The sequence below is a fragment of the Ailuropoda melanoleuca genome, chromosome 3, assembly GCF_002007445.2.
Source record: "Ailuropoda melanoleuca isolate Jingjing chromosome 3, ASM200744v2, whole genome shotgun sequence".
Classification (NCBI taxonomy): Eukaryota; Metazoa; Chordata; class Mammalia; order Carnivora; family Ursidae; genus Ailuropoda; species Ailuropoda melanoleuca.
In genome coordinates, this window is record NC_048220.1 from 30,360,667 (window position 1) to 30,384,533 (window position 23,867).

Genomic DNA, 23,867 nt, shown 5'->3' on the forward strand with positions numbered 1-23,867 from the left:
TCTAAGATCCTGTTCTTTCCCTTCCTTTATCTTAGTACCATTTAATTGTGGTGGCCCTAGTGTCTAGCACCATGTGTGCCGCTATATGAAGGCCTAATAAATATTAATGATAGCCATTTGAAATTTGACTGTGTTTGACTTATTTTTAAAAAGTGTATTCATATGGTTCAACATAAAGTATTCTGGATGAATGAACAAATGGTAGTAGGAAGAAAGGTTCCTTGAACACAGTAGGTTGCTGACCCAATATCCACTTGCCTATTTCCTCCCTACTTTCTTCTTATCTTCCTTCTGCCAGTTTTGATCAGGTGTTCATTCCTCCCCAGGGACTCAGAGGAGGAGACTCCATCCCTAATTCCAGGGTAGATACTGATGAGCTTACATATATTCTGTCTCCTAAGAACATTCTTTCTTTTGACTCTGACACTGTCAGGTTTGAATGAGACTCTTGGAACTACTGCAGCCATCTTGCTACCAGCCGGATGATGAAGCCTACCCAAAACAGAGAGCAGAGCCAAGGTAATCGCAGAAAAGTAGTATGAGGACATACTGTGCATGGACCCTGATCTATGAACTTCTTATTACGTGAGATAATGAAATTTTCTGTTGTTTGTTCTGGTTGTCAATTGCTATGAAATAATTATCCCAAAATGGAGAGGCACAAAACAGCACCTGTTTTATTATATTTCACAATTTTGTGGACCAAAAGCCAAAGAGGGCTCAGCTAAATGATTCTTTTATCCCATGTAGCATCAACTGAACTTACTCAGTGGTATTCAGCTGGTCTGAAGAATCCAAGATGGCTTCCCTCATACAGTAGGCATCTTGGCGTGATGGCTGGAAGCCTACGCTCAGCTGGCACCTTCAGTCAGAGCATGTCTATGTGGCCTATCCAGCATGGCTATCTCAAGGTAGTCAGACTTCTTACATGGGGCTCAGGGCTCTCAGAGAGAGAAAGTTCTAAAAGGCAGGAAGTGGAAGCTGCCAGTCTCTTCAGGCCCGAGCCTGGACTGGCACAAAATCACTTCTGCCATATTCTATAGGTCGAAGCAGGTGTAAATGCTGCCCAGATTCAAGAGGAGATGACATGGATTCTACCTCTTGATGGGAAAGTATCAAAGAGTTTATGGCTACCTTTAATTCTCCACATTACTTAAGTCAATTTCTGTTATTTATAGGCAAAAAGATCCTAAATAATTAAAGAAATTCAAGTTTCTTTCTACCCTGGGAAGATATTTCTTCCTGTTCCTCTAACACGGGTCTATCAACTTTTTCCACAAAAAGCCAGATAGTAAATAGTTTAGGTTTTATAGGCCACACAGTCTCTTAACTCTGCCAGTGAGGCATGAAACCAGCCATGGAAAATATATAAATGAGTGAGCATGGCTGCTTTCCAGTAAAAAATTTATTTATGGTCACTGAATTTTGAATTTCACATAATTTTTGTGTGTCATGAAATATTATTATTTTATTTTGGTTTTTTCCCCCAACCATTTAAAAATATAGAAGCCATTCTTACTTTTTTGGCTGTACAAAGAAAGAAGGGAGGCCAGATTTGGTCCCTGGGCCATATTTTACTGACCCCTCCCCTAACACATCAAGCTTGCTCCGAGTCTGGATCTTGGCATGTGCTGACTTGCTGTCCAGAAAACTCCTTTCCATGGACTTCACATGGTTTGTACCTCTTCTTTAGTTGGGTTTTAACTCAACTATTACCTCTGCAGTGCAACCCTCTGTGATAACTCTAAAACTGTTCCCTTACATTTCCTCGATAGCACTTCCCACTGTCTGAAATTTTGTTCACTTATTTGTTCACACATTGATTTGTTGCCTCTTTTCTACCCTCACTAGAACAGAATTTAAATGAAGGCAAGATCCTGTATGACTCTCCTCTGGATGTGCTTTACCTAGCCCTGTGCCTGACGGGTAATAGATGCTCATTAAACATTTGTTGTATTTGAGTTAAATGATTACAACTCAGTTTTCTAGGGCTTGACAAGAACATAAAAGGCTACTCAGTTTATACTCATTGATGAGAGAAAGGTAGTAAAGGCAGAGGAAGGAGATCATCTGCACTTGGAAGTGTTGATCCTCTGTTATTTCCCAGGGCTTCTAGCAAAAGCTGGCGGAAAAATTCTTCTCTTTTATAATTCGGAAGATAGCTATTTTCCTCTCTTGGCAGATACGAATGACTTACCTTGCCTGTTTGGAGTCAGGAAAAGGGGAAACAACCTTAAACAGCCTTATTTGATTAGGGAGAGTGTCATCATGGTGCTTGTGAAATAGTGTTCGAAAGCTGGATTCCTCTAGACTAAGGTATGATTTCATAGACACTCCCAGGATCCTTGAGGGGTTATGGCAAAGGTCCTGGGTGGCACAGCAGTGATGGAAATGACAGAGTTGGGGATAACATCAGGCTAAACTTGTCCTCAGATGGGAGGGAGGAAAAAACAGCAGCAGGTACGGCATTCAGGACAAGAAGGCTTGAGTATACTGGTGGCACTGGGTGGTGGCCAGAGACCAACAGCTGGGCACTGGGCTTTCCAAGCTTGGGGACAGAAGTGGCTATCATTCAGTCCTCCAGTCCTGCCCCTAGTTACTAAAACGGACAGATTGCTAGGGTAGAGAGAGCCCACTGGAGGTGAACATAATACACAGGAAGTGTCCATGGGAAGCAGTGAGGACCACAGCCTAGTGGACTTTACAACGTAGAACGTTGTGGGTTCCATGAGTTCAGGTGAGGAACAGAGAGCTGGGACAGAGAGAGCATCAAGTAGAGAATGAGGCTGACACAGAAGGTGACGAGAGGCTGACCTACAGATGCTGTGCGCAGTGTGGGTTGCACTTCATAGGCTAGTTGGGCTAAGGTAGTTTCTGTGACTTTAGACAGTTGATTCTCTGTCGGTGGATAAAGCAGAAAAAATGATGCCATTATGTGTCTCAAAATGGTCTTTTTGGTTGCAAGTGGTGGGAAAGCTTACAAAATGTGGCCAAAGCTTTAAAGGAAATTGATTGACTCATATAACTAAGAAGTATAGCAGTATACTAGCTAGATTCAGGTATGGCTAGATCTAGGATCACAGTGTCTTAGGTACTTTGTCAGTCTCTCTCTCTCTCTTCATGTCTCATCTCTTTTTTTCTCTACATTGACTTCATTCTCAGACAGGCTCTCCCTATTATATGGTGGCTCACATTATCTCCAGGTATATATGTATATATATATCCACCCAGCTTCAAGTTCAACCTAGTACCTTTGGCCTGGTTGCTCTAGCAACCAAGAATTCTATCTCTTTGCCTCTGATGGGGTCATGTGCCAGTCCATGAGCCAGTCATTGAGCCGAGGGCGTCACAGTGCTTTATTGTCAACCCTGGGTCACATGCCTTCCCCTTGAAGCCCAGTGTAGTCACCTCAACCCAAATTACCTGGACTTGAATTGGGGAAGAAGTGGTTTCCCAAGAAAACTCGGATGCCGTTATCATAAGAATGGGGTATGGATGCTGGGTAGGCAAAGACCGAAACAAAACAAAAAAACAAACAAAAATTAGATGTCTACTGTATGGTGAGTAACATAATATAATAAAAAAAACATTAAAAATAAATAAATTAATACTTTAAAAAAATTAGATGTCAACAGCCAGTGTTATCACACTTACATGTCATTGACCAGAAGCCACCTTCTCTCTCGCCAGTAGATGAATATAATATAATACTAAGATGAATATAATACTTAATGATGCCATCAGGTCCTAGACATTGCATTGTTTTCACATTGACTAAGTTACATCCTCTGGTTTAAATCAGCTTTAGGGAGTTAACACCGAGAGTAGAAAATAGTCATCTGTGAGAAAAAAAATATTCAAACTGATTTAAGCAAAATCACAGAATAGCACAAACTTGTTGCTATTTGGAAATCCAACTCTTGCCCAAATAATCCTTGGATTACAAGGTGACAAATGTCTAGGAAAAAAAAAAAGAAAGGCTCTTTTTTTTTTTTGGTAGGGGGTTCTAAATTTGTCTAGAGACCCATTTCACTTTCCACTCAGAAATAATTCCTGAAGAAATTTTAACACGGGAGAAGGCTCAGAATAAAAGCGCCTTTCTAATACCAATAATGTGTATGTACTTGGTTCCTATCTCACTTTATTTTCATGACATTACATCTTTCCACTCGTCCATACTTCTGACTACTCCATTTCTGTATCCTTTATCCAATTCTGAACTATTGGTGTTTTCCAGAGTGTCATGGTTTGTTCCCAGCTCTGTTCTTCTTACAAACAGAGCAACTCTTCATTCATTCTTTCCAGCAGGTACCGCGGACAGCCTCCTTTGGGCCAAGTACTATGCCAGCCATCGTCATGGGTTAACTTCCGATCATCCGTGTGCTAATGACGCCCACTCTCTGAAGTCCAGACCTCTCCCTTCACATTCACACTCCTACATTCACATGGTAGGTACTTTATAAATAGCTCTCAAATTAATGTATAAATGAATGAATGCTTTTCCTTAAAAGTTTCAAGTTCTTTCACACCCCTAAAATGAAATCCTTTTCCTGCCTGATGTTATTACTTGGACTTGGTAATAGCCTCAAGAAGAGAAACCATAAGGTTACCCTTGCCTCCTCCTGGTCTCCTTCACATCAAGTTCCACTAATTTTAACTCACTGTTTCTTAAGCCTGCCTTTCTCCCCATCTCCACTCCTCCCACCTAATTCAGACCTGTATCATCGTCTCCCACCTAATTCAGACCTGTATCATCGTCTCCTTGGATGCTGCCCCAGCCTTGCTGCGGTCTGCCTGCCTCCAAGCATGTCCTTATAGCATCCACACTCTCCTGCTTCAGTGGCTCTCTGTTGCCTACTGAACAAAGTTCATGGTCCTTGATTATGTTAAATCAAGTTCTCTGTCCTGCTCTCTGCCTTCCTTTCCAGCCTGGCCTTAAGAGTAAGTTGCCTCGAATGTCTGTGGTTTCCTGTACACAGTATGCAGATTCTTTGCTTATGTGCTACACTCTGGTGTATGACCCACTGTGTACCTCCATTTGTATACCTCCATGTAAGCCTCAGCTGAGCTGCCAGTCCCTCTGGGAAACTTGGCTGGCTCTCTTCAGGCTGAGCTGGGTGCCCTCTACTTGGCTCCTGTAGTACGCTGGGCATCTCTCTGTCATTGCTCTGTAAAGCTCAGGTCCTTTTGCCATCACCTGGACTCCTTTGTGAGTTCCTTGAAGATGTGGGCATGTCTTGTTCATCCTTGACCTCTCAGTGCCTCACCAGCATCTGAAACCTAGTCGGATTTCAAAAGTGTCTGTTGAAGGTCTATGTGTCCTCCTAAGTGGAGCAGATGTTTTAGCCTTGGTAGCTTTCATGTACGAAAAGATACCCCTTAAGATACCAAAACTAGAGGGTAATGTTGTCCAAGACTGGGATAGAGGGTTATTGGCAGAAACTTGGAGGTAATCTAATTTGCATTTTTGCCCAAAGGATTAACTCTAGGGACCAAAAGCAATTGCTAAAGACCCTAAAATATGTGCTGGTCTGATAGCATGGGATCAGAAAAGTGACTAATAAGAAGCAACAGGTGTTGGTGAGGACGTGGAGAAAAAGGAACCCTTGTGAACTGTTGGTGGGAATGCAAACTGGTGCAACCACTGTGGAAAACAGCATGGAGCTTCCTCAAAAAATTAAAAATAGAGCTGCCCTATGATCCAGTAATTCCACTACTGAGTATTTACCCAAACAATACAAAACCACTAACTCGAAAAGATACATGTACTGTGTTTATTGCAGTATTATTTGTAATAGCTGAATTATAGAGGCAGCCCAAGTGTCCATCCATAGATGAATGGAGAAAGAAGCTGGAAATGGCAAGATTTCATTCTCTTTATGGCTGATAGCAGCACAAAAAGCTACATGGATGGATCTAGAGAGTAAAACTAAGTGAAATAAGTCAGTCAGGGAAAGACAAATGCCATACGATATCACTCATATGTGGAATTTAAGAAACAAAACAAATGAACAAAGTAAAAAAGAGGCAAACAAAATAAACAGACTCTTAAATACAGAGAACAAAGTGGTGGGGAGACCAGAGGGGAGGTGGGTTGGGGGATGGGTGAAATAAGTGAAGGAGATTAAGAGCACACTTACCGTGATGAGCACTGGGTAATGTATAGACTTGTTGAATCACTATATTGTACACCTGAAACTAATATAACACTGTATGTTAACTACAATGGAATTAAAATTAAAGAAAAAAATCAGGTATTTCTCCAGCTAAAACTGTTTATTTATTTATAGTCAGATCTTCTAAGTGTGTGCCAAATTTTCAGACCAGTATTTTTTTTATAGATTTTATTTATTTAGGGGCATCTGGGTAGCTCATTTGGTTAAGCGTCTGCCTTCGGCTCAGGTCATGATCCCAGGGTCTTGGGATCGAGCCCCACATCGGGCTCCCTGCTCAGTGGGGAGCCTGCTCCTCCCTCTCCTGCTACCCTTGCTTGTGCTCTCTCTCAAATAAATAAATAAAATACTTTTATCTATTTATTTATTTTAATCTATTTATTTGAGAGAGAGAGAGAGAGAGAGAAAGAGAGCATGAGCAGGACAGAGGGAAAGGCTGAGCATGGAGCCTGACATGGGGTTCAATCCCAGGACCCCCAAATCATGACCTGAGCCAAAGGCAGACACTTAACCAACTTAGCCCCCCAGACTAACGCTTTTAAAATTAATTTGAGATCCATATGGATTGTTAGCCAGTCAGAGAAGAGTTGGGGGAGAACAGGGTCATATCATGCTTTTCCTTTTCTTTTGGTAAGATGGAAAACCACTGGAGGCTTTTGATCAGAAGAATGATGTGATATAATTGACTGTTCTGTAAGGATCACTGACTGCTTGAGGGAGGCTTAACTACAGGCAGCATGGGCAGAGTCAGGAGACCTATTAGGAGATTACTGCAATAATCGAGGAAAAATATGACAGTAGCTTGGACCACGGTAGCAGAAGAGATGGAAAAGCAGTCAGATTATGGGTTTGTACTGAAGACTCAGCCAACAGAGCTTGCCAGTAATTGGAGGTAGCTTGTTGAGGGGGAAGACAAGGATCCTTGTAAGGTTGTTGGCTTCAACATCTGTGGGTTTGGATTTGCCATTGGGAAGAGCAGATTTGGGGAGAAAATCAAGAGTTCGGTCCAGGTCTCTTTCTAACTCTGAGATGCTTATTTAGGTAGACAGGTGGAGTGTTGAGCAGTCAAGCTCTGTATGCCTGTCCAGGTTTCAGAGGAGAGGTCACAACTAGGGTAGCTATTCGGTGTTTGTTAGGATGCAGATAGTATTAGTGACCCTGAGACAGGTTGGAGTAATCTAGGAGGTGTGTGTGAATAGAGATTTTACAACTAACCTGGGAAAGTCCAGTGTTCAGAGGACAAGAGAATAGGGAAGAATCAGCAAAGGAAATGGAGGGAGAGGGGCTGGTGAGAAAAGAGACCCAAGGGCAGTGAGTGGGAGGTGACCCAGAGGCCAAGTGAAGAAAGATTACTGTGCCTGAAGTAACACACAACCCAGCAAATTCTGATGTACCCCAGTCTTTGTATACTATATTTCTGGGTGTGTGTGTGGGTGTGTGTTTAACTCCTTTGGCCTGGAATCACCCAGGTATCACACACTCCCTGTGTTCCCTCCCCTGTGGTCCAGGACTTCAGGCTGGGTGTGTGTGGCCACAATTTTACTAGTTTCCTTTTCGTCTTGTGGCAGCCACAAGATCAGTTCCCCTTCCTTTCTACACTTCTAAGGAAAGCCTGAAGCTTCTGCCAGGGCTGCCCATTCATCAAGTCATTCATTCATTCATTCATTCATTCATTCATTCATTCATTTGTTGGTTCATTCGCCGGATAGTTACTGTGAATTTACAATGTGTGGTGGCTGTTCTAGGCACGGGAGGATCGAGCCATGAACCACATGGTCCCCACTGCATCCTTGCCAACAGGGAGCTTACATTCTAGTGGAGTGGGGAGGAGGTAGGGAGAAGGGGGAGATAATGTGTGTGAGGGATGGTCAATAAACACATAACTTGAAATTGTTATGTGTACACTGAAGAAAACAAGCAAGGGTCTAAGATACAGAATCACAATGGAGACTAAGAGGGAGGCCTATTTTCAATTAGAAGGGCAGGAAATCTTCTTGAAGAGTTAAATTGGAATATCTCCAAAGTAACCAGCAAACTCTTTTTCTTTCTTAGAGTCCTCAATTGAACTTGTGTTCCTAGTTCCTAGAAACCCCCAAGGCTCTTGGTTTCCTCCTGGTTTACTGGAACAATGGAGGAGACCTATAGCCAGTTCTCACTTCAAGTGCACCATTACTGTTCCAGCTTATACTATAACTCTGAAAAATCAGTTCTGTCACAGTTGCCCCTCACATCCTGCAGAGGAGACAAAAGATAATAAAAATGGAATTTGTTTAAGTTCATATTCCAACACTGTGGCCAGTTACTGCTTTCTTTAACTTTATTTACTTAGTTACTGCTTCATGTGTTTTTGAACACTTGAGACCGTGTAGACACTGGTCTCAGTAAGCATTTTCTGTGCATGCTACCATTTAATTTGTGCAAGCCCTGTGAGGTACGTACCATTATCATCCCCATTTTATACTTAAAATGCCTGAGACTTTAAGAGATTAACTGGCTCTAGTCACACAGCCAGCAAGCGGCAGAGCTGTGGTTAAAACCCATGTCTGATGCTTGAGATTTTGCTTTTGGCATTACTTTATGAAAGATAATATGAAGGGCGCCTGGCTGACTCAGTTGGGTGAGTGTGCAACTCTTGATCTCTGGTTGGTGAGTTCGAGTCCCACGTTGGGTGTAGAGATTGCTTAAATCAACCTAAAAAAAAAAAAAGATGATATGAGAACATTCTTGACAATGTCTTTTAAACTACATTCTTCATCTTCCCTAAATTATTGTTAGCTAAGGAGCTTAAATACAAATTCACGAGTGGTAGGGTTTCTCCATAGTTGAACAATCTTTGGGGTATTTCAGTGACCTGTGTTAGTACTGTTAATCGAATTCCATCCTAAATAAGGAAAAAAAAAAAACAACCCTCCATCCTGAAGTATAAGTGTGGTTAGTTTGTGATTTCAGTTTTAAAACAAGCACTCATTGTCTTTCAGGAATGCTATAAATAGAAATTCAAGGAAGTATTTCAACTAATAAAGATAAAAATATTTTTGTTAAAACATCAAATATTTGGCTTTCATTTCTGTGCTCATTTTAAAAACTATAATTTCAAGATGTTTTTAGCAAGCATGGTACATTTTGAGGTTTTTAAAAATTCATATAGTAATACAAGTTATAGTTTATTGAGCACTTACTATGCCTGACAATGTACTAGGTATATTATTTCACTTGTTCTTAACTATAGCTCTCTGTAATAATTACGTATTGTCCGTCTTCTAAAGATGAAGACATTGAGACTCAGATAGTTAAGTAACTTACCTGAGATTCAAAATCATTGTGTCAAAGCCAGTATTTGAAACTATGGATGGAAACTGATGCTTTTTTCATTATACAACTTTATTTTTTATTCAGCCTTCAGAAGCGTTCTTTTCTTATTAGATTATTTTCATTCTTTAAATAAATGACCTTGGGGAAGTATCTTTCTTCCCTGGTATTCAGTTTCCTTGCCTTTAAGGCAATGTGATTGAATTGGATATTTTCCATAATCTCTTTTAGCTCTAAAGCTACATGGCTCTGTGAGTCCATGGATAGCCCAGTTCAAAGATAATTGGTTGGTGTTCAGTGGAACTCCTGGTTTTCTCATTTCTACTTTTTGGGGAACAGTATGAAATCGAATCTTTCAACTCAATTTAGTAGGTCTATCTACTATTTTTTATACTCATGGGTATATTATCTGGTCCTTTTTAGTAGCAAAATGTGTCCTCACTGTCAATTACAATACTCATCACTAACAATAGACCAGAGAAATAGATTTGAATTGCTTTTCCTTTCTTTCATTTGGCTAGTCTGGGGATCAGCAAACTATGACTTGTGGGCCAAATCTAGCCTGCTACTTATTTTTATATGGCTTACTAAGATTGGGTATTATATCTTAAAACAGCTGGAAAACAACATTAAAAGAAGAGTTTGTGATGCCTGAAAATTACATGAAATTCAGATTTCAATGTCCATAAACTTTTTGAAACTCACCCACCATATTCATTCATTTATGTATCGTCTATGGCAGGTTTCCTGTCACGACTTCAGATTTGAGGAGGTACAACAGAGCCTGAATAGTCCAAAAAGCCTGGAAACCCTTTCTAGAAAAAGTCTGCCAATCTCTGAGTTAGTTTGTGTTAAAAAGTGGTTAAACAAGGAGACCAACTGAGGTTGTTCTAATGCCTTGATAGCCAAGTAAGCAAAACAAAATCTAAGCAGGACTCAATGCACTTGAATCCGAGAAAATGAAACTGAAGAAGAACCAATCACAGACAGCCACCCAGGCTTTCCCCACATAAAGCAACCACTTAAGCTATAACCAAATAATTGCTTTGCTTTGCTTCCAAGTCTTCTCCATAAAAACTTTGCCCTTAACTCCTTTTGGTGGCACGCTCCCAATCATTCTGTTCGGTGCTGCCTGATTGAATTGATGTTTGCTCAAATAAACTGTCAAAAAGTTTTACGTGCCTCAGTTTCTCTTTTAACATCTGTCATACTGTATTGATTGCCTCCTATTGCTAGGCTTTCTGCAGGTCACAGGGAACAGAACAGCGAGCAAGACACAAAAGTTCCCTGAGCTCAAGGAGCCATTTCTAAACTCAAATCAAAAACGGAACAAACGGGTGCCTGGACGGCTGTGTCGGTGGAAAGTGCAACTCTTGATCTCAGGGTGGTGAGTTTGAGCCCAACATTGGGAGTAGAGATTACTTAAGGGGAAAAAAAAAAACAACGACGAACAAAGTTGGAGGGACACAGGACTTCCAAATTTAAATTTTGCCAAAGGATTTTTTTTAATACAGCTACTACCTCATTTATCTTCATCCTACTTTAAGAGAAAGAGTATGTTAATCCAAAAAAATGAGTATATTAATACCAAATTTGTAGGAAGGACATCATCTCAAAATAGAAAGCGCTGCCTCAAATGGAATGCATGCTATGGAAAAGTCATTGCATTCTCACTGTTTTTCTCGTTTTATGATGGATCACAGAAAACTTCTTCCTGGGCTGGCAGAGGTCATCAGATCAGATTGGGAAGCACAGGGCTGGTTCACATTGTCACTTTTCAGGAAAAACAACCTTTAGAAAATACCTAGTTTTTATTTATTTATTTATTTTAAAGATTTTATTTATTTATTTGACAGAGATAGAGACAGCTAGCGAGAGAGGGAACACAAGCAGGGGGAGTGGGAGAGGAAGAAGCAGGCTCATAGCAGAGGAGCCTGATGTGGGGCTCGAACCCATAACGCCGGGATCACGCCCTGAGCCGAAGGCAGACGCTTAACCGCTGTGCCACCCAGGCGCCCCATAGAAAATACCTAGTTTTTAAATTGGAAAATGTTAGTGTTTTAGGGGTGCAACTCTTAAGCTTGAGAGTAGTACAGCCCTCAATTTTGTAAGTCAAATTTTTCTGCAGATGGTGCCGGGTAATACAAATGAAGTGATGGGAAATTCCAGAAATGAACTAGAAAGGGAAGTGGGGAAGTAAATAAAAGAAATCCGCCAACATCTACTCTTGTAGATCCAGCAGATATTATATCCCCTTTGCCCTTTATTTAGATGCAAGATAACCCATTTTAGTACCCCTGTTTCATACTGGCTTCTAACTTAGAAGGACGTAAGTGATGATGAGAATAATTTCTCTATGGATATACTGCCCTCCACTACGCCACCAATGCCACTTCAATAGACCTAGCACCCGCTAAAAACCACAACATCACCTCAAAACCCAAGCCATCCAAAGGAGCAGGTCTCCCCAGAGAAGAAAACCTACCCATTAGTAAGGATTTGAGGTTGGACAGTGAGCATTTTCTAATTGCTTTAGAAAGGTTTTTTTTTTTAAAGATTTTATTTATTTATTTGACAGAGAGAGACAGCCAGTGAGAGAGGGAACACAAGCAGGGGGAGTGGGAGAGGAAGAAGCATTCCAAGCGGAGGAGCCTGATGCAGGGCTCTATCCCAGAACACCAGGATCACGCCCTGAGCCGAAGGCAGACCCTCAATGACTGAGCCACCCAGGCGCCCTGCTTTAGAAAGTTTTTAAATTCTCATTGACAAACATTCTATTTTGCAAAAATTGAAATGCAACCAAAAGAGTAGAAATGACCCCTTGCTCCTGTGCATTCCTCATTCTTGGTGTCTATGATATTGTTCATTTCTCAAATGTGTTTCATAGAGCACGAACTATATGGGTTATAGTTATAGGGGAAACAGGATTCTTTGCTCAAAGAAAAATGAGAAATACTACATTCAGAACAGTCTCACACGATTATTTACTGCAGGACATCTCAGGACCTCTAATATGCTAATGTGCATTTCAAGCATATATACATGTACATGAAGATCTGGAGGCAAGAAAGAGAGCAAGGTGCACAGGACTGCTCTTGTGTAGGTTACTTTACTGAAGTAAGCTGTTTTACTTGGTCATTTCAGCAGCAACGATTATGAGAAATAGACCAGTTATTTTCACGGACCCAAATAATCCTAGGTCTGTAATTGAAATTATCTTTGATAGTTTTCTTATTTCATCTCAGTCTTTGAACGAGCTTATTTTTATTGATGGAGTATCATTTTTCTTAAATATCTTTCTTCATTTAATACACATTCCTGTTAATGTAGACATTATCTTTAAATGTTTAGGAAACCATCCTTAAAACCAATGATTTTCCAGAACACCTGGGTGCCCCAGTCAGTTAAGCCCCTGCCTTCAGCTCAGGTGGTTAACCCCGGGGTCCTGGGATCAAGTTCCGCATCGGGCTCCTTACTTAATGGGAAGCCTGCTTCTCTCTCTGCCTGCCACTCCCCCCTGCTTTTGCTCTCTCTCTCTCTCTCTGACAAGTAAATAAATAAAATCTTTTAAAAAAGCCTAATGATTTTGCATTTTGGAAACTCCTTAAGGACCATGTATTAGTGCAGATGCCCAAAATTCAAGAGGGGAGGTGATAGAATCGGTTTTGTGATTAGTGCATCATATCAGTTAGGATTGTGTCTGGCTTTGAGTAACAGGAAACTCCATTAATGGGGCCTAAATAGGTTGTGTTTTTCCCCCTTCCTGTGCTGAGTAGTTGGTAGGTGGGCATTTTAGGGCTGGGTGTTGTGGCTCATGGATATCACCAAGGCACCTGGCACGTGGCATTCATCCTCATGGTTGCAAGATGACTGCTGCTCCTTAATGCGTTACATCCATATTCTACACAAAAAGAGTAGGGAAGGAAGGTGGGCAAAAATTGTGTGGCAGCTGTCCCTTTATCAAAAAACCAAAATCTTTTCCAAAGCCCTACCCAGTAGATTTCCAGTTATATCTTGATGGCCAGAAAAATGGCACATGGCCACCAGCAGCTGTGTAGAAGCCTGAGGAATTGAATTCCTTAGCTGGGCACTTGGGGTTCTGCTGGTAACATAGCTTAAGTCTGGAGCTAGGCTAGTGACTATGACTTTAGGTTAGTCATTTTCAGTTTCCTCACTATAAAATGGAGGTAAGATACTAATAGGGCTGTTTAGAGATTAATTGAATTAATTTTTGTAAAGTGTTTAGGAGAGTATCTGGTACATAGTAAACGAATAAGGAAAGGATAGTGAGTAAAAAAGGAGCAGGCGTGAAAAATGTCGATGACATATAAAACAGACCTGTGTACTACAAGTAATATGAATTTCATTAATTTCTTGAGCCAAAGAATGTTGATTAAGTGCTGCCACCTCCCCTGAAGAACTACAAACCAATGAATTTGTAAAGATAGATTACTTTCTTCTTTCAAGGAAAATAAGGATTTCATGTCTCTTTCAGTCAGTTGCTTCTATGCTAATGGTAGGGCCTTGGATTTAAAGCCAAAACAAATTAGAGGCTTGCTAGTTATTGATATATTGGCATAGCAGCACATGGGCCTGGAAAAACACATACATTTCAGAATGAGATACCTCCTCTTTCATTCATGTGTGATCTTATTCCAATTTTAGGTTTGACTACTAGTATTAATTTTTTAGATATATAAAATATCTTTCTTCTAGATAGCTTATATGCAGTTAGTTATTTAAGACAGATAGATTTGAATTCTTAGCCCAGTATGTGACCTTAGCACCTTACTTCTCTAATCTTTAGTTGCTTTATCTATAAAATAGGGATATAACAGTACCTACTTCCCAGATTTTAGTAAAGGTTGGAAATGCAATAAAGTACTTAGCACAGATCCTACTACAGAAAAAAAGCTCAATAAATATCATCATTAATATCACTACCTTCATCATTATTTCTTAAAATCAACTTTATTGAGGTGTAATTTAGACACAATAAAATGCACCCATATGTTTTAACAAATGTCGACGCCGGTGTAACCATCACCACAATTGAGACATAGAATATTTACAACATAATCCCCAAATCATTATTTTAAAACCGGAAAACTGATGTCTTATCCGGTAATGATACAAAGGCAAAGTCACTTTGTAAAGCAACATATGGTATCAACTATAAAAAAGAATGAATACGTGCTAACTAGAATTACAAAGCCATGGAAATGTAGCAGAAGGAGCATTCATTTTGAGGGAGTTGGGACACTGGTCAGGTGTACTGCTTATTATTACTTCTGCCTATTCAGCATGAATTCCCTCTTTTCTTTTGTTTGTCCTTTGGGGGGAAACCACTCCTCCCTGGTGCTTTACATTTAACCCCTGGTTTCAGTCTTGTAATTTCTGCTATAATTCTTGGGGAAAAAAACCCCTCTGTTACTGCTAATATTACTGGATATAAGTTTGGAGGAGCAGAGAGCCACTGAGAGTGAAGGCACCATAGGGGAAGGTCAGCTCATGGGATGGAGAGAGAAATCTTGTGCTGACGTCATCATCCAAGTCCCAAGAGGCTACATCTATTTCTGGTCCTTAGTTACATGAGGACCTAAGAACCTTCATCATGGACCAGCCCTGTTCTCCAGTTTGTGTTCAAGAGCCGTGAATGAGTGGCCTCTGCTCACCTCTGCTTATGTGGGCTCAGAGACAACATACATGAGAATGCTTTCCAATTTTCTATGAATGGAAGGTCATCGTATGGCAGGTGTAAAATAAATTGCACAGCTGAAGTCAGAGATTACGGATTCGAAATATACTGATACTGAAAGTAGAACTATTTAGACTTACTGTTTGACACATTGAAAGAAATTCAATCTTTCAAAGATTTTAGGCCAAATTATTTTGCCTTAAATGATTTCTATATTTCCTATGAAAGTGACTTTTGTTTTATTTGCATTCATAGCCACAGCCTATGTTGTCACATGAATTGCTCTTTCTTCCTTACTAAACTTGTGTCTCTCCTATTAGCGTTGTGCAGCTCTGAAGTACCCACTGCTGTTCTAAGAGCTGGGGCTGTAGCAGCAGACAACACAAAATCTCAACTTTATGGAGCTTATTTTCTAGGAAGAGAGAGATAACGGCACCTTCCATGTGCCGGTTTTGTACTATACTGCTGCATTCTGATTCTCTTTTTCTGATAATATTGCCTGAAGTGTGGGAAGTGTTTATGGAAATTCTGGATTAAATTAATAAGAAATGAAATGTTATCCACACATTTGCCTGTAAATGGGCCTATTAAGGTATATGTGTATATGAATGCGTCACACACACTTCTTAGCTATGTAACCTGGTTTAAGTTACAATTCTGGGCCTCAATGTCTCATCTGAAAGATGGGGATTATCATAGTAGCAATATTACCTGGTAGGGATTAAATGCATGTAAATAATTTAGCATAGTGTGTGGCACAAACTAAGTGCTTGACAAATGATAGCTAATATTATTATTATTAATACATTTATTTTACTTTATACACAATTGCCCAATATTCTGCAATAGGAGAAGACAAATCATTGTGGCCCCATTTTGTTTCATTCATTTAACATTTATTGAATATCAGGTGCTAGGCCCACTGTGGCAGATTGTTTTTTTCAATCATGGCTGTAACAATATCTCCCGTTCCTGTCACTTCCCCACCTAGAGGCACAGTGTCATTCTCTTCTCTTTGAATCTGTGAGGGATTGTGACTTGCTCTAATGAAGGTGGTAGAAATTTGTGACTTTTAAGGCTAGGCCATAAAAGCTGGTGCAGCTTTCCCCTTGTGAGATGGGACATTCACACTAGAGTCCCGAGACTGCCATGCAGTGAGGAAGCCCAAAGTCGAGCACGCACAGAGCCCATGGAGAAGCCCTGGGCCCCACCCAAGGAGAGGGACCTGCTCAGCTAACCACCCCTGCTCCAGCGCCTGTCACCAACTGACTGCGAACAGAGGAGAGCATCTAAGCTGGAGCTACCCAGCTAAGCTCTCCCCCAGATTCCTGACCCACAGAGATCATGAGAGAAAATAAAAAGACTGTTGTTGTTTTAGACTCTTAAGTTTCGGTGTGATTTGCTGTGTATCCATAGAGAACCAGAACACCTACCTGTTAAGTGCTCAAAATACAGCAGTAAACAGATCTTTCTCATCCCTGGCAAGTGAGGAGCAACTATTTTCAGGATTTTAATTATCTACCTGATAGCTGTTTGGGCCTGCTTTCAAGTCTAAATTTGTAGATACAACACCAAACAGACCACACTCATTCATTCATTTATGCATTCAATAAACCAATCAATTTATTTCTCAACATAGGTGCCTTCTCTGGCTCCTGAGCTGGCAACCTCTGCCCCGTGTTCCCAAGCGCTGAGGCCTTCTCCTGTCTCACCATGGAACGTTACTGCTTTTCTCCTGTCTCCCCCACCGACCACCAGCAGCTGGGTTCATTCTGTGTTACTCATCTTACTATCCTACCATCTAGTTTAGCGCCTGCACATTGCAGACCTATTTAAAAAAACAGAACAAACAAAAAAATCTTAACCGAAGGAGGGCTGCTAGTTCCCGGACATACAAAAATTTATTCAGCGACAGTCCCTCTCCTCCAGGAGTTCACAATTCAGCACTAGACACTGTGGGACCCCGCCTGACAAGTGCAGTGAGTGAGCTGCCTGAATTGATTCCAGGGGTGGCACAGAGGGACAACAAGGCAGCGCACTGGAGGTAGGGAAAGATTTATTCATTTATTCCACAAATGCTTGTCAATCACCGGAGCACGAGTATCACACGTAGCACATGGGAAGCTCTCCATTATCTGTTACTGAATGCAAGCCACTGGTCTAGGTGTTGGGAATGCAGCAGCGCGCAAGAAAACTGCAGTGGTCCGTGCCCTGGTGAAGCTCACAGTGTATCAAAGGACGACGGGCAGGACGTAATTATGTAAAATTGTGCTAGATGCCCAGCAGGAAAACAACAGGCGACTGAATTCTCGTAAGGATGTTAGATCCTTCGGCTGTGGGGCAGCCGTGGGCGGATTTTGAGCAGGAGTGGCCATGAAGGGGACGGATTGTGGGGGGCAAGAAGACTGCAGGCAAAAGGAGCTGGTGATTCAAAGATGCAAATATTTTCTGCTTGACTGGAATAAGGAGCGTGTGTTTAGGGTTGGCATGGTGGTTCGGCGCGCTCGAGGTTCTCCCGGAGTCCGGAGCTGCATTTTGAGTGAAAGCTCTATTGCCCCCGTGCAGGGTGGGCTGAGGGGAACTGCAGCCCCAAGCCCCAATTCCCAGTTTTTCCATGCTAGGCATATTTAGGGTCCACCGTTCCCCAGACCTGCAGAAGCACCACCTCGGGTTCGGATCCTGGCCGCAGCAGGTCAGCAAGATCGGGAGTGGGAAGGGCCCTTACTTACACCGTAGCGATCACCTCTTCTGCACAGGGTCTGCAACATCGCGCGGGCGGGAGGGGGCGGAGCTTGTGTTGCGGACCTAGGCGGTGGCGTGGACCCGCCCCCTGCCCCAGGCCCCGCCTCTACGCCCAGCTGATTGGGTCAAGGCCACGGAAGGGCTGGGTGTCCCCGGGAGGCAGGGGGGGTCGGGCTGAGGAGGGCGTGCTGATTGGTCCGGCTGGGATTAGGTCATCGCTAGCAGGTTCGAGCGGCCCGGACGCCGGCGGGGCGGCCGAGGCTGCTGTGAGAGGGCGCTCGAGGCTGCTGGAGAGCGAACAGGCGAAGGAGGCGGGGAGGCGGCGGCCGCTCTCGCTCGCCTGCTCGCTCTCTTCCCGGCACCGCTGCGGGTCCGTCGCTACGCTTCCTGCCCGTCAGCCGCTCCGTGGCGCGCCGCCGGAGCAGCCGCCCCTCGGCCGGGTAACCCCTCGGGTCAGGAGTCCTGCGCGCCGGGGGACACCGCGCGGAGGGCGAGCCGGCGCCACACCTGTGGAGCCGGCGGGCGTCGGGGGTCCCGGCCGGGGTCCCGCCGCGTGCGTGATTGGGGCTGCGGGCCTCCCAGGCGCTGGGGGAGGCGCTCCCCCCGGCTGGGCGACGCGGGCACTATGGGGCTCCCCGCGCTCGAATTCAGCGACTGCTGCCTCGACAGCCCGCACTTCCGAGAGACGCTCAAGTCGCACGAAGCGGAGCTGGACAAGACCAACAAATTCATCAAGGAGCTCATCAAGGACGGGAAGTCACTCATCAGCGCGCTCAAGAGTGAGTGTCCCGAGCTCGGCGGGGATGGGGCCCTGAGGCTGCAGGGCCATCGGGTGGCTCTTGGCCCTGGGCGTCCGCGCCCCGGCGGCTGCCGTTCCGCCCCGGGGGCACTGAGGGACGGCTGTAGATTCCTACAGTGGGGCGAGGAGGGTCCGTAGGATGGGCGACCCAGCCGCAGGCGACGAGGAAGGGGACCGGCCGCCCGGCCGTTGGCGTTCTGGGCTGGCTGGGAGGTGACCGAGCGCGAACTGTGCTCTGGAGCACGGCGGCTGGGTGTGCGCGGCACACAGGTGTCCCGGGAGTGAGCCGCCGGTGCCTCGCGCGCCGCACCCCGTTGGGAAACGCCATCGCGTCCACCACTCCGGGTCCCTTGGGGGAACAGTGGCTCACCCCTGGCTGCCCAGCGGGGGAAGCCGAACGTGCCCTGCCAAGGGGGCGCTGCCTCCCCTCAGGAAAAGGCGGCTCCTAATTGCCTCGCTCTCTGTGCGCCAGCCTGCCCGGGGCCGCCGGGTTCTCCGAAAGGCACGGGCGCTGCCAGGGAAGGGCTGGGTGCAATGGTCGGTTAGCTCGCGGATCTGGGCAGTAGTGGCAGCCAGTAACCCAGGGCCGCGTACGTGTGCAGGTTCTGATTCTTGTGTTTAGCAGAAGGTGACAGGGGTGGGAGTACAGCATCAGAGTGTTCCTTTACTCTAAACTGTGGGCGACGGTTCAAAAATAGAACGAACATATCCTGACTCTCTCCCTCTCCGCTCCCTCGCTCTCCTTTTTACCTCTCTCATTATCCTTGAAAACTCAAAAGGTTTTGAGGGAATGTCCTCCGGCCTCGCTCAGAAAGCAGAAGTTTAAGCTCATCCCTCAAGATTCTGGAGCCTTTTGTGAAACCATTTTTACTTATTTCCTTTTGGTGGGGGTGGGAGTGGAGAAATGAGATTTGCATTGTGTATATAATTTTCCCTTGACTTTTGCAGAGCCCAAGGGTTTCTCCTGGCCAAACATGAGTGTTCTAGGGATGAGCTCCTTGGATTGTGAGGTCGTTTTTGGTGCCTTTCCAGTCTGCCCATTTAAAAATAGTTCCATCTTTTAGTTTTGAAAATCAGGAACGACATGAAGGAAGATAGTGGAACTGTCTTTGTCTTTACTTTTCCTGTCTGTGTGATGGATTTCTTAGTAGGTGATACCTCTCAGCTAAGACAGGTTGCATTGGCTGGGTGGAGTCCTATGTGAAAATTGTTCCCAGGCCTCTTGAAAGGAGACTTCCAGAAGTCAAGTGCCTGAGATGTCATTTTGTGATCCTGTTGCTTCTAAAAATGAAAAGGGAGATAATGGAACTCCAGGACAGCAGTTGCCAGTCTTTTGGGGAGAAATACACATAAAATTGTGGTGTGATGAGGTTCCTCAGAGGTAGGGTCTCTGATGACCTGAAACCTAAGAATAACTCATCCTTTCTCTGTGACCGTCCTTGGTTCAGGAACACTCCACCCCTGGTTTGGAGTAAGTTAAGAGCTCCCTTATAGATTGGGCCCACGAATTTTTTTTTTTTTAAAGATTTTATTTATTTATTTGACAGAGAGAGAGACAGCCAGCGAGAGAGGGAACACAAGCAGGGGGAGTGGGAGAGGAAGAAGCAGGCTCACAGCGGAGGAGCCTGATGTGGGGCTCGATCCCATAACGCCGGGATCACGCCATGAGCTGAAGGCAGATGCTTAACCGCTATGCCACCCAGGCACCCCTGGGCCCACGAATTTTGATTGAATCTCGGGCTGGGTTTAATTGGGCTTCTGCTGTATTCAGCAAACATATGGAGTTCCTGCTGTGTGCTAGGTACTGCCCTGGGCCCTGACCATGTAGCAGTGAATATTCTGTTGCCCCTGTGGCTACGGAGACTGACTCCTTGGCAGTGAATTATCTCATGTTATTCATTTTACAAATGAGAACACAGGTTTGGTGGAGTCACTAGTCCAGAGCCGCGCAGCTCCAGCAGTGGGGCCTGGTTTTGAACCCCTGCATGGTCTGAGCCAGAGTTGGAGTTCCTGCTAATACAGAGCTCTTAATCCTTTCCCATCCTGCTTACCCAGAATGGACCCCTGGACCGAGCCTTCTAGAATTTGGAAACTGCATTTGTATGTCTGTCTTGAGATGAGCAGGGGGCATTTGTGTGAGTGGAAATTTATTTGCCTGCTACTATTTTTTTGGCAGGGGTAAGAATTCCTTGGGTAGGAGGAAATAATTCAGTGATAGGGTTTAAGAATTATTTAAATTGTCCAGTGGAATGGAGCAGCGCTGTAGCTTGGGGGAAAGACTAGTAAGGAACTAAACGTTCTAATCTCTGTACATCCAGTTATATGTATTAACTATACTCTTTGCTACTATTACTTGAATAGGTCACGTGTGACCTCTTCAGTGGAAGGGGTGGAGTTGATCACTCTTTCCAAGATTTCAGGCATTCCATTTTCATTAGGTGCTTGCTACAGTATGTATTACTATCTTAGTATTTGTGTAGTATTTTTCTTCTGTTCATCTTTCTCACTACTGAAAATGTAAAGTTAGTGTTTTTAAAACGAACTTCTCAAATTAAATTCATAATTATATGAATAACCCTGGTTTAGATGATTTACAGTCTTTTCCAGCTATAAAATTTTATGGTTTTATTTTATAATTAGTATTCACAGACCTTTGGGTTTAGGTTTCCTTCATGTGTTAATCTGAGGCAATAAAACTAGCCTCTTGGGATTGCCAAAGTTCAGCTAGATTATTGTTATTACTACTTTTATGCATGAAGAAACTGAGGATCTGAGAGGTCAGTAACCTGCTCAAGGTGACAAGGCAGTTCAGTGTATTTGAACCCAAGTTGTCTGATTCCAAAGCCTGTGCACTTAACCCTGAAGCAAAACTGTTGTTTAGGTCAGTTGTCTCATGAATCCCCTTGAGAATTTAATAAACAAATAACACCCTTCAAGTTTTTCCTTGGAGTCCAAGCCTCTGGGCTGGATACATAGAAGATAAACAATAAAGTATTTGTGACCTACCTTGGTGACTCTCAGTTTTCTTCTGTCCTGATTTGTCCAGGTCTTTTCTGTGGGTGCTCATATGCCCCAGGATTCATTCCATGCCCTGATGAATCAGTGTTTCAGTTGGGAGGATTTTGTATGTTCAAGACTTTCTGTTTTTCTGTAGAGATGGTAGAAGCTTGAGATGAAGTTCAGACTCGTAGAATTAAGTTTTAACATTTCCTGGGTTCGAATCTTAACCCCATCACTTACTGGTTGACTCCAGACAAGTCACAGAACCTGAGCTCCTCCTGTGTTAAATGGTAGTAGCCACCCTGATCTTCTAGTGTTGTGAGGACGAAATGAATTAGTGCTTGTAAAGAAAGCACTTAGCTTGGACCGTGGTGCATAGCACTGCTCATTTGCTGGTAGCTATAATCATCTTCCAGCATTCAAAGTTGTCAGGACTCAGAGCAAAAGTTAGTAAGAGCAGAGGTATATTTTTTGGTTTGGGTACAGGGAGTTAGGCTTATGCCTTCTTTATAACTTACACAGTTGTGTATGTATTAACCACTGGTGGGAAAAATTCTGGTAATCTGTTTGTATGACGTGGTTATGCCAAAAAAGTTCCACAAGTTAAAAAGAAAAGAAAAGAAAAAAAAAAAAAGCAAGTCTCCCAACATACTTCCTGTTCCTAATAACATTTTGGTTATTTAAATTTTCAACCTTCTTAATAGATTAACATACCTCCTCAGTGGCTGGGCTGGCTGCCTCTCACTCTCCTGCCTTGCAGAAAAAGCTTGCAGAATGCTTTGGACTTCATGGCTGGTCTCATGGACTCTGTGGCAAACCAAATGTGGTTTCATAGAAGTGAAAGTGAATTAGGCCTTTGGTTTTGAGGAGTGGTATGGGATTTCAGGAACTCTTTCTTTCCATCTTGAGAGTTGACTTATGGACTTGTTGCTGTAAATTTGGCTTCTGCTTTCTAAGATAGAATGAATACCCTTATTCTGATAGTCTAAGGTGGGAGGGTTGGGGCAAAATTTCAAAATTTAAAAATATCAACTCTTTTAAGGTGTAATTCACCCTACCATATAGTTCACCCACTTACAGAATGCAGTTTAGAGGTTTTTAGTACATTCATAGAATTGTGCAGTAATCCCCACAATCAGTCTCAGTACATTTCCATCACCTCAAAAGACATCTGATTCCCATTGGCAGTCATTCCCCATTTTCTCCCAGCTTCCCCCCCACCCCTGTCCCCAGCCCTTGTCAACCACGAATGTATTTTCAGTCTTTATAGATTTGCCTATTCCGAACATCACAGGTACAATTTTAATAGTTTCCTCCCAGGTGGTGGTGACCAACTTTAGGAACAGAATTTTTCATTGGCATTTCAGGTAGAAGACCTTCGAATCCATAAGTTGCTCTTCTTCAGGGGGTTTAACTGGGGTGAGATCCCAAAGATGGAACCAAGTCCCAGGGCTGGGAGAAACCCAGATGTGCTTTTGTGTTTCAAATCCATGAGTAGGGAGTGGATTAGTTCTGGTTCATGGTACTGTGATGTATACAGAGGAGACCAAGATAAAACTAAGAATCTAGCCCCTTCCCTCTGTGAACCCTCATTCAACTTGGGCAGGGTATGTGATGCTCCATAAAGCCTTACTTTGGGGTCTTATCCTGCTGGGTGACATACAAAATGAAGTAAATGTGTTTATATTTCTGTAGTTGAGCCTGTAGTATTCATGAGACTTTTTGGAGATGATGTGCTTTTGTTTATTGAGCACTTACCAAGTGTCTGTTCCTTTGCCGAGTGTCCACATTGTCTCATTAGTCCTTACCACTGTCCTGTGAGATGAAAACTCTTATTTTTCTGTATTTTAGAGTTGGGTAACTTATCTAAGGTCACATAGCTAGGAAGTTGTGTAACCAGGTTTTGAACCTGGCAATAGACTGTGGGACCTTCTCTTGAACATGCCTCTTCTTTGCCTTCAGTAACCATACTGATACTGAAGATGCAAATTCTTCATAAATCTAGACCCCGAAAGAAGAAGCAAGCAGCAGGTGCTAGATTAAGTGGAAATACTGCCCCAGCAGTTTTTCAGACTCTGAGACCTGGGTAGGCAAAGAATAGCTAGTACTTTGTATTGTGCTTTGGAGTTTTGTGTTTCTTTCTATC

General features: G+C 43.2%; 1 protein-coding gene and 1 long non-coding RNA gene across 27 annotated transcripts in view; both read left to right on the forward strand.

Annotated features, from left to right (window-relative positions):
- Positions 1 to 11,263, forward strand: part of LOC109489088 — a 39,382-nt gene extending 28,119 nt beyond the window's left edge. Inside the window, exons 5-8 of the long non-coding RNA XR_002142034.2 lie at positions 434 to 519; positions 1,852 to 1,926; positions 4,306 to 4,448; positions 10,719 to 11,263. This is a non-coding gene — a long non-coding RNA (uncharacterized LOC109489088). The remainder of the gene's footprint in view (positions 1 to 433; positions 520 to 1,851; positions 1,927 to 4,305; positions 4,449 to 10,718) is intronic.
- A 6,896-nt stretch (positions 11,264 to 18,159) lies between these two features.
- Positions 18,160 to 23,867, forward strand: part of ARHGAP26 (Rho GTPase activating protein 26) — a 463,548-nt gene continuing 457,840 nt past the window's right edge. For 10 of the 26 annotated variants that reach the window (XR_004624052.1, XR_004624053.1, XR_004624054.1 and 7 more), the window contains exon 1: positions 18,160 to 18,701. Coding sequence is in view for 14 of the 26 variants with exons in the window: in XM_019795170.2 (XP_019650729.1) it covers positions 18,548 to 18,701 (154 nt within the window). In the remaining 12 variants the exon portion in view is untranslated. The remainder of the gene's footprint in view (positions 18,702 to 23,867) is intronic. The other 16 variants (XR_004624059.1, XM_019795195.2, XM_019795176.2 and 13 more) reach the window with 5 other exon arrangements.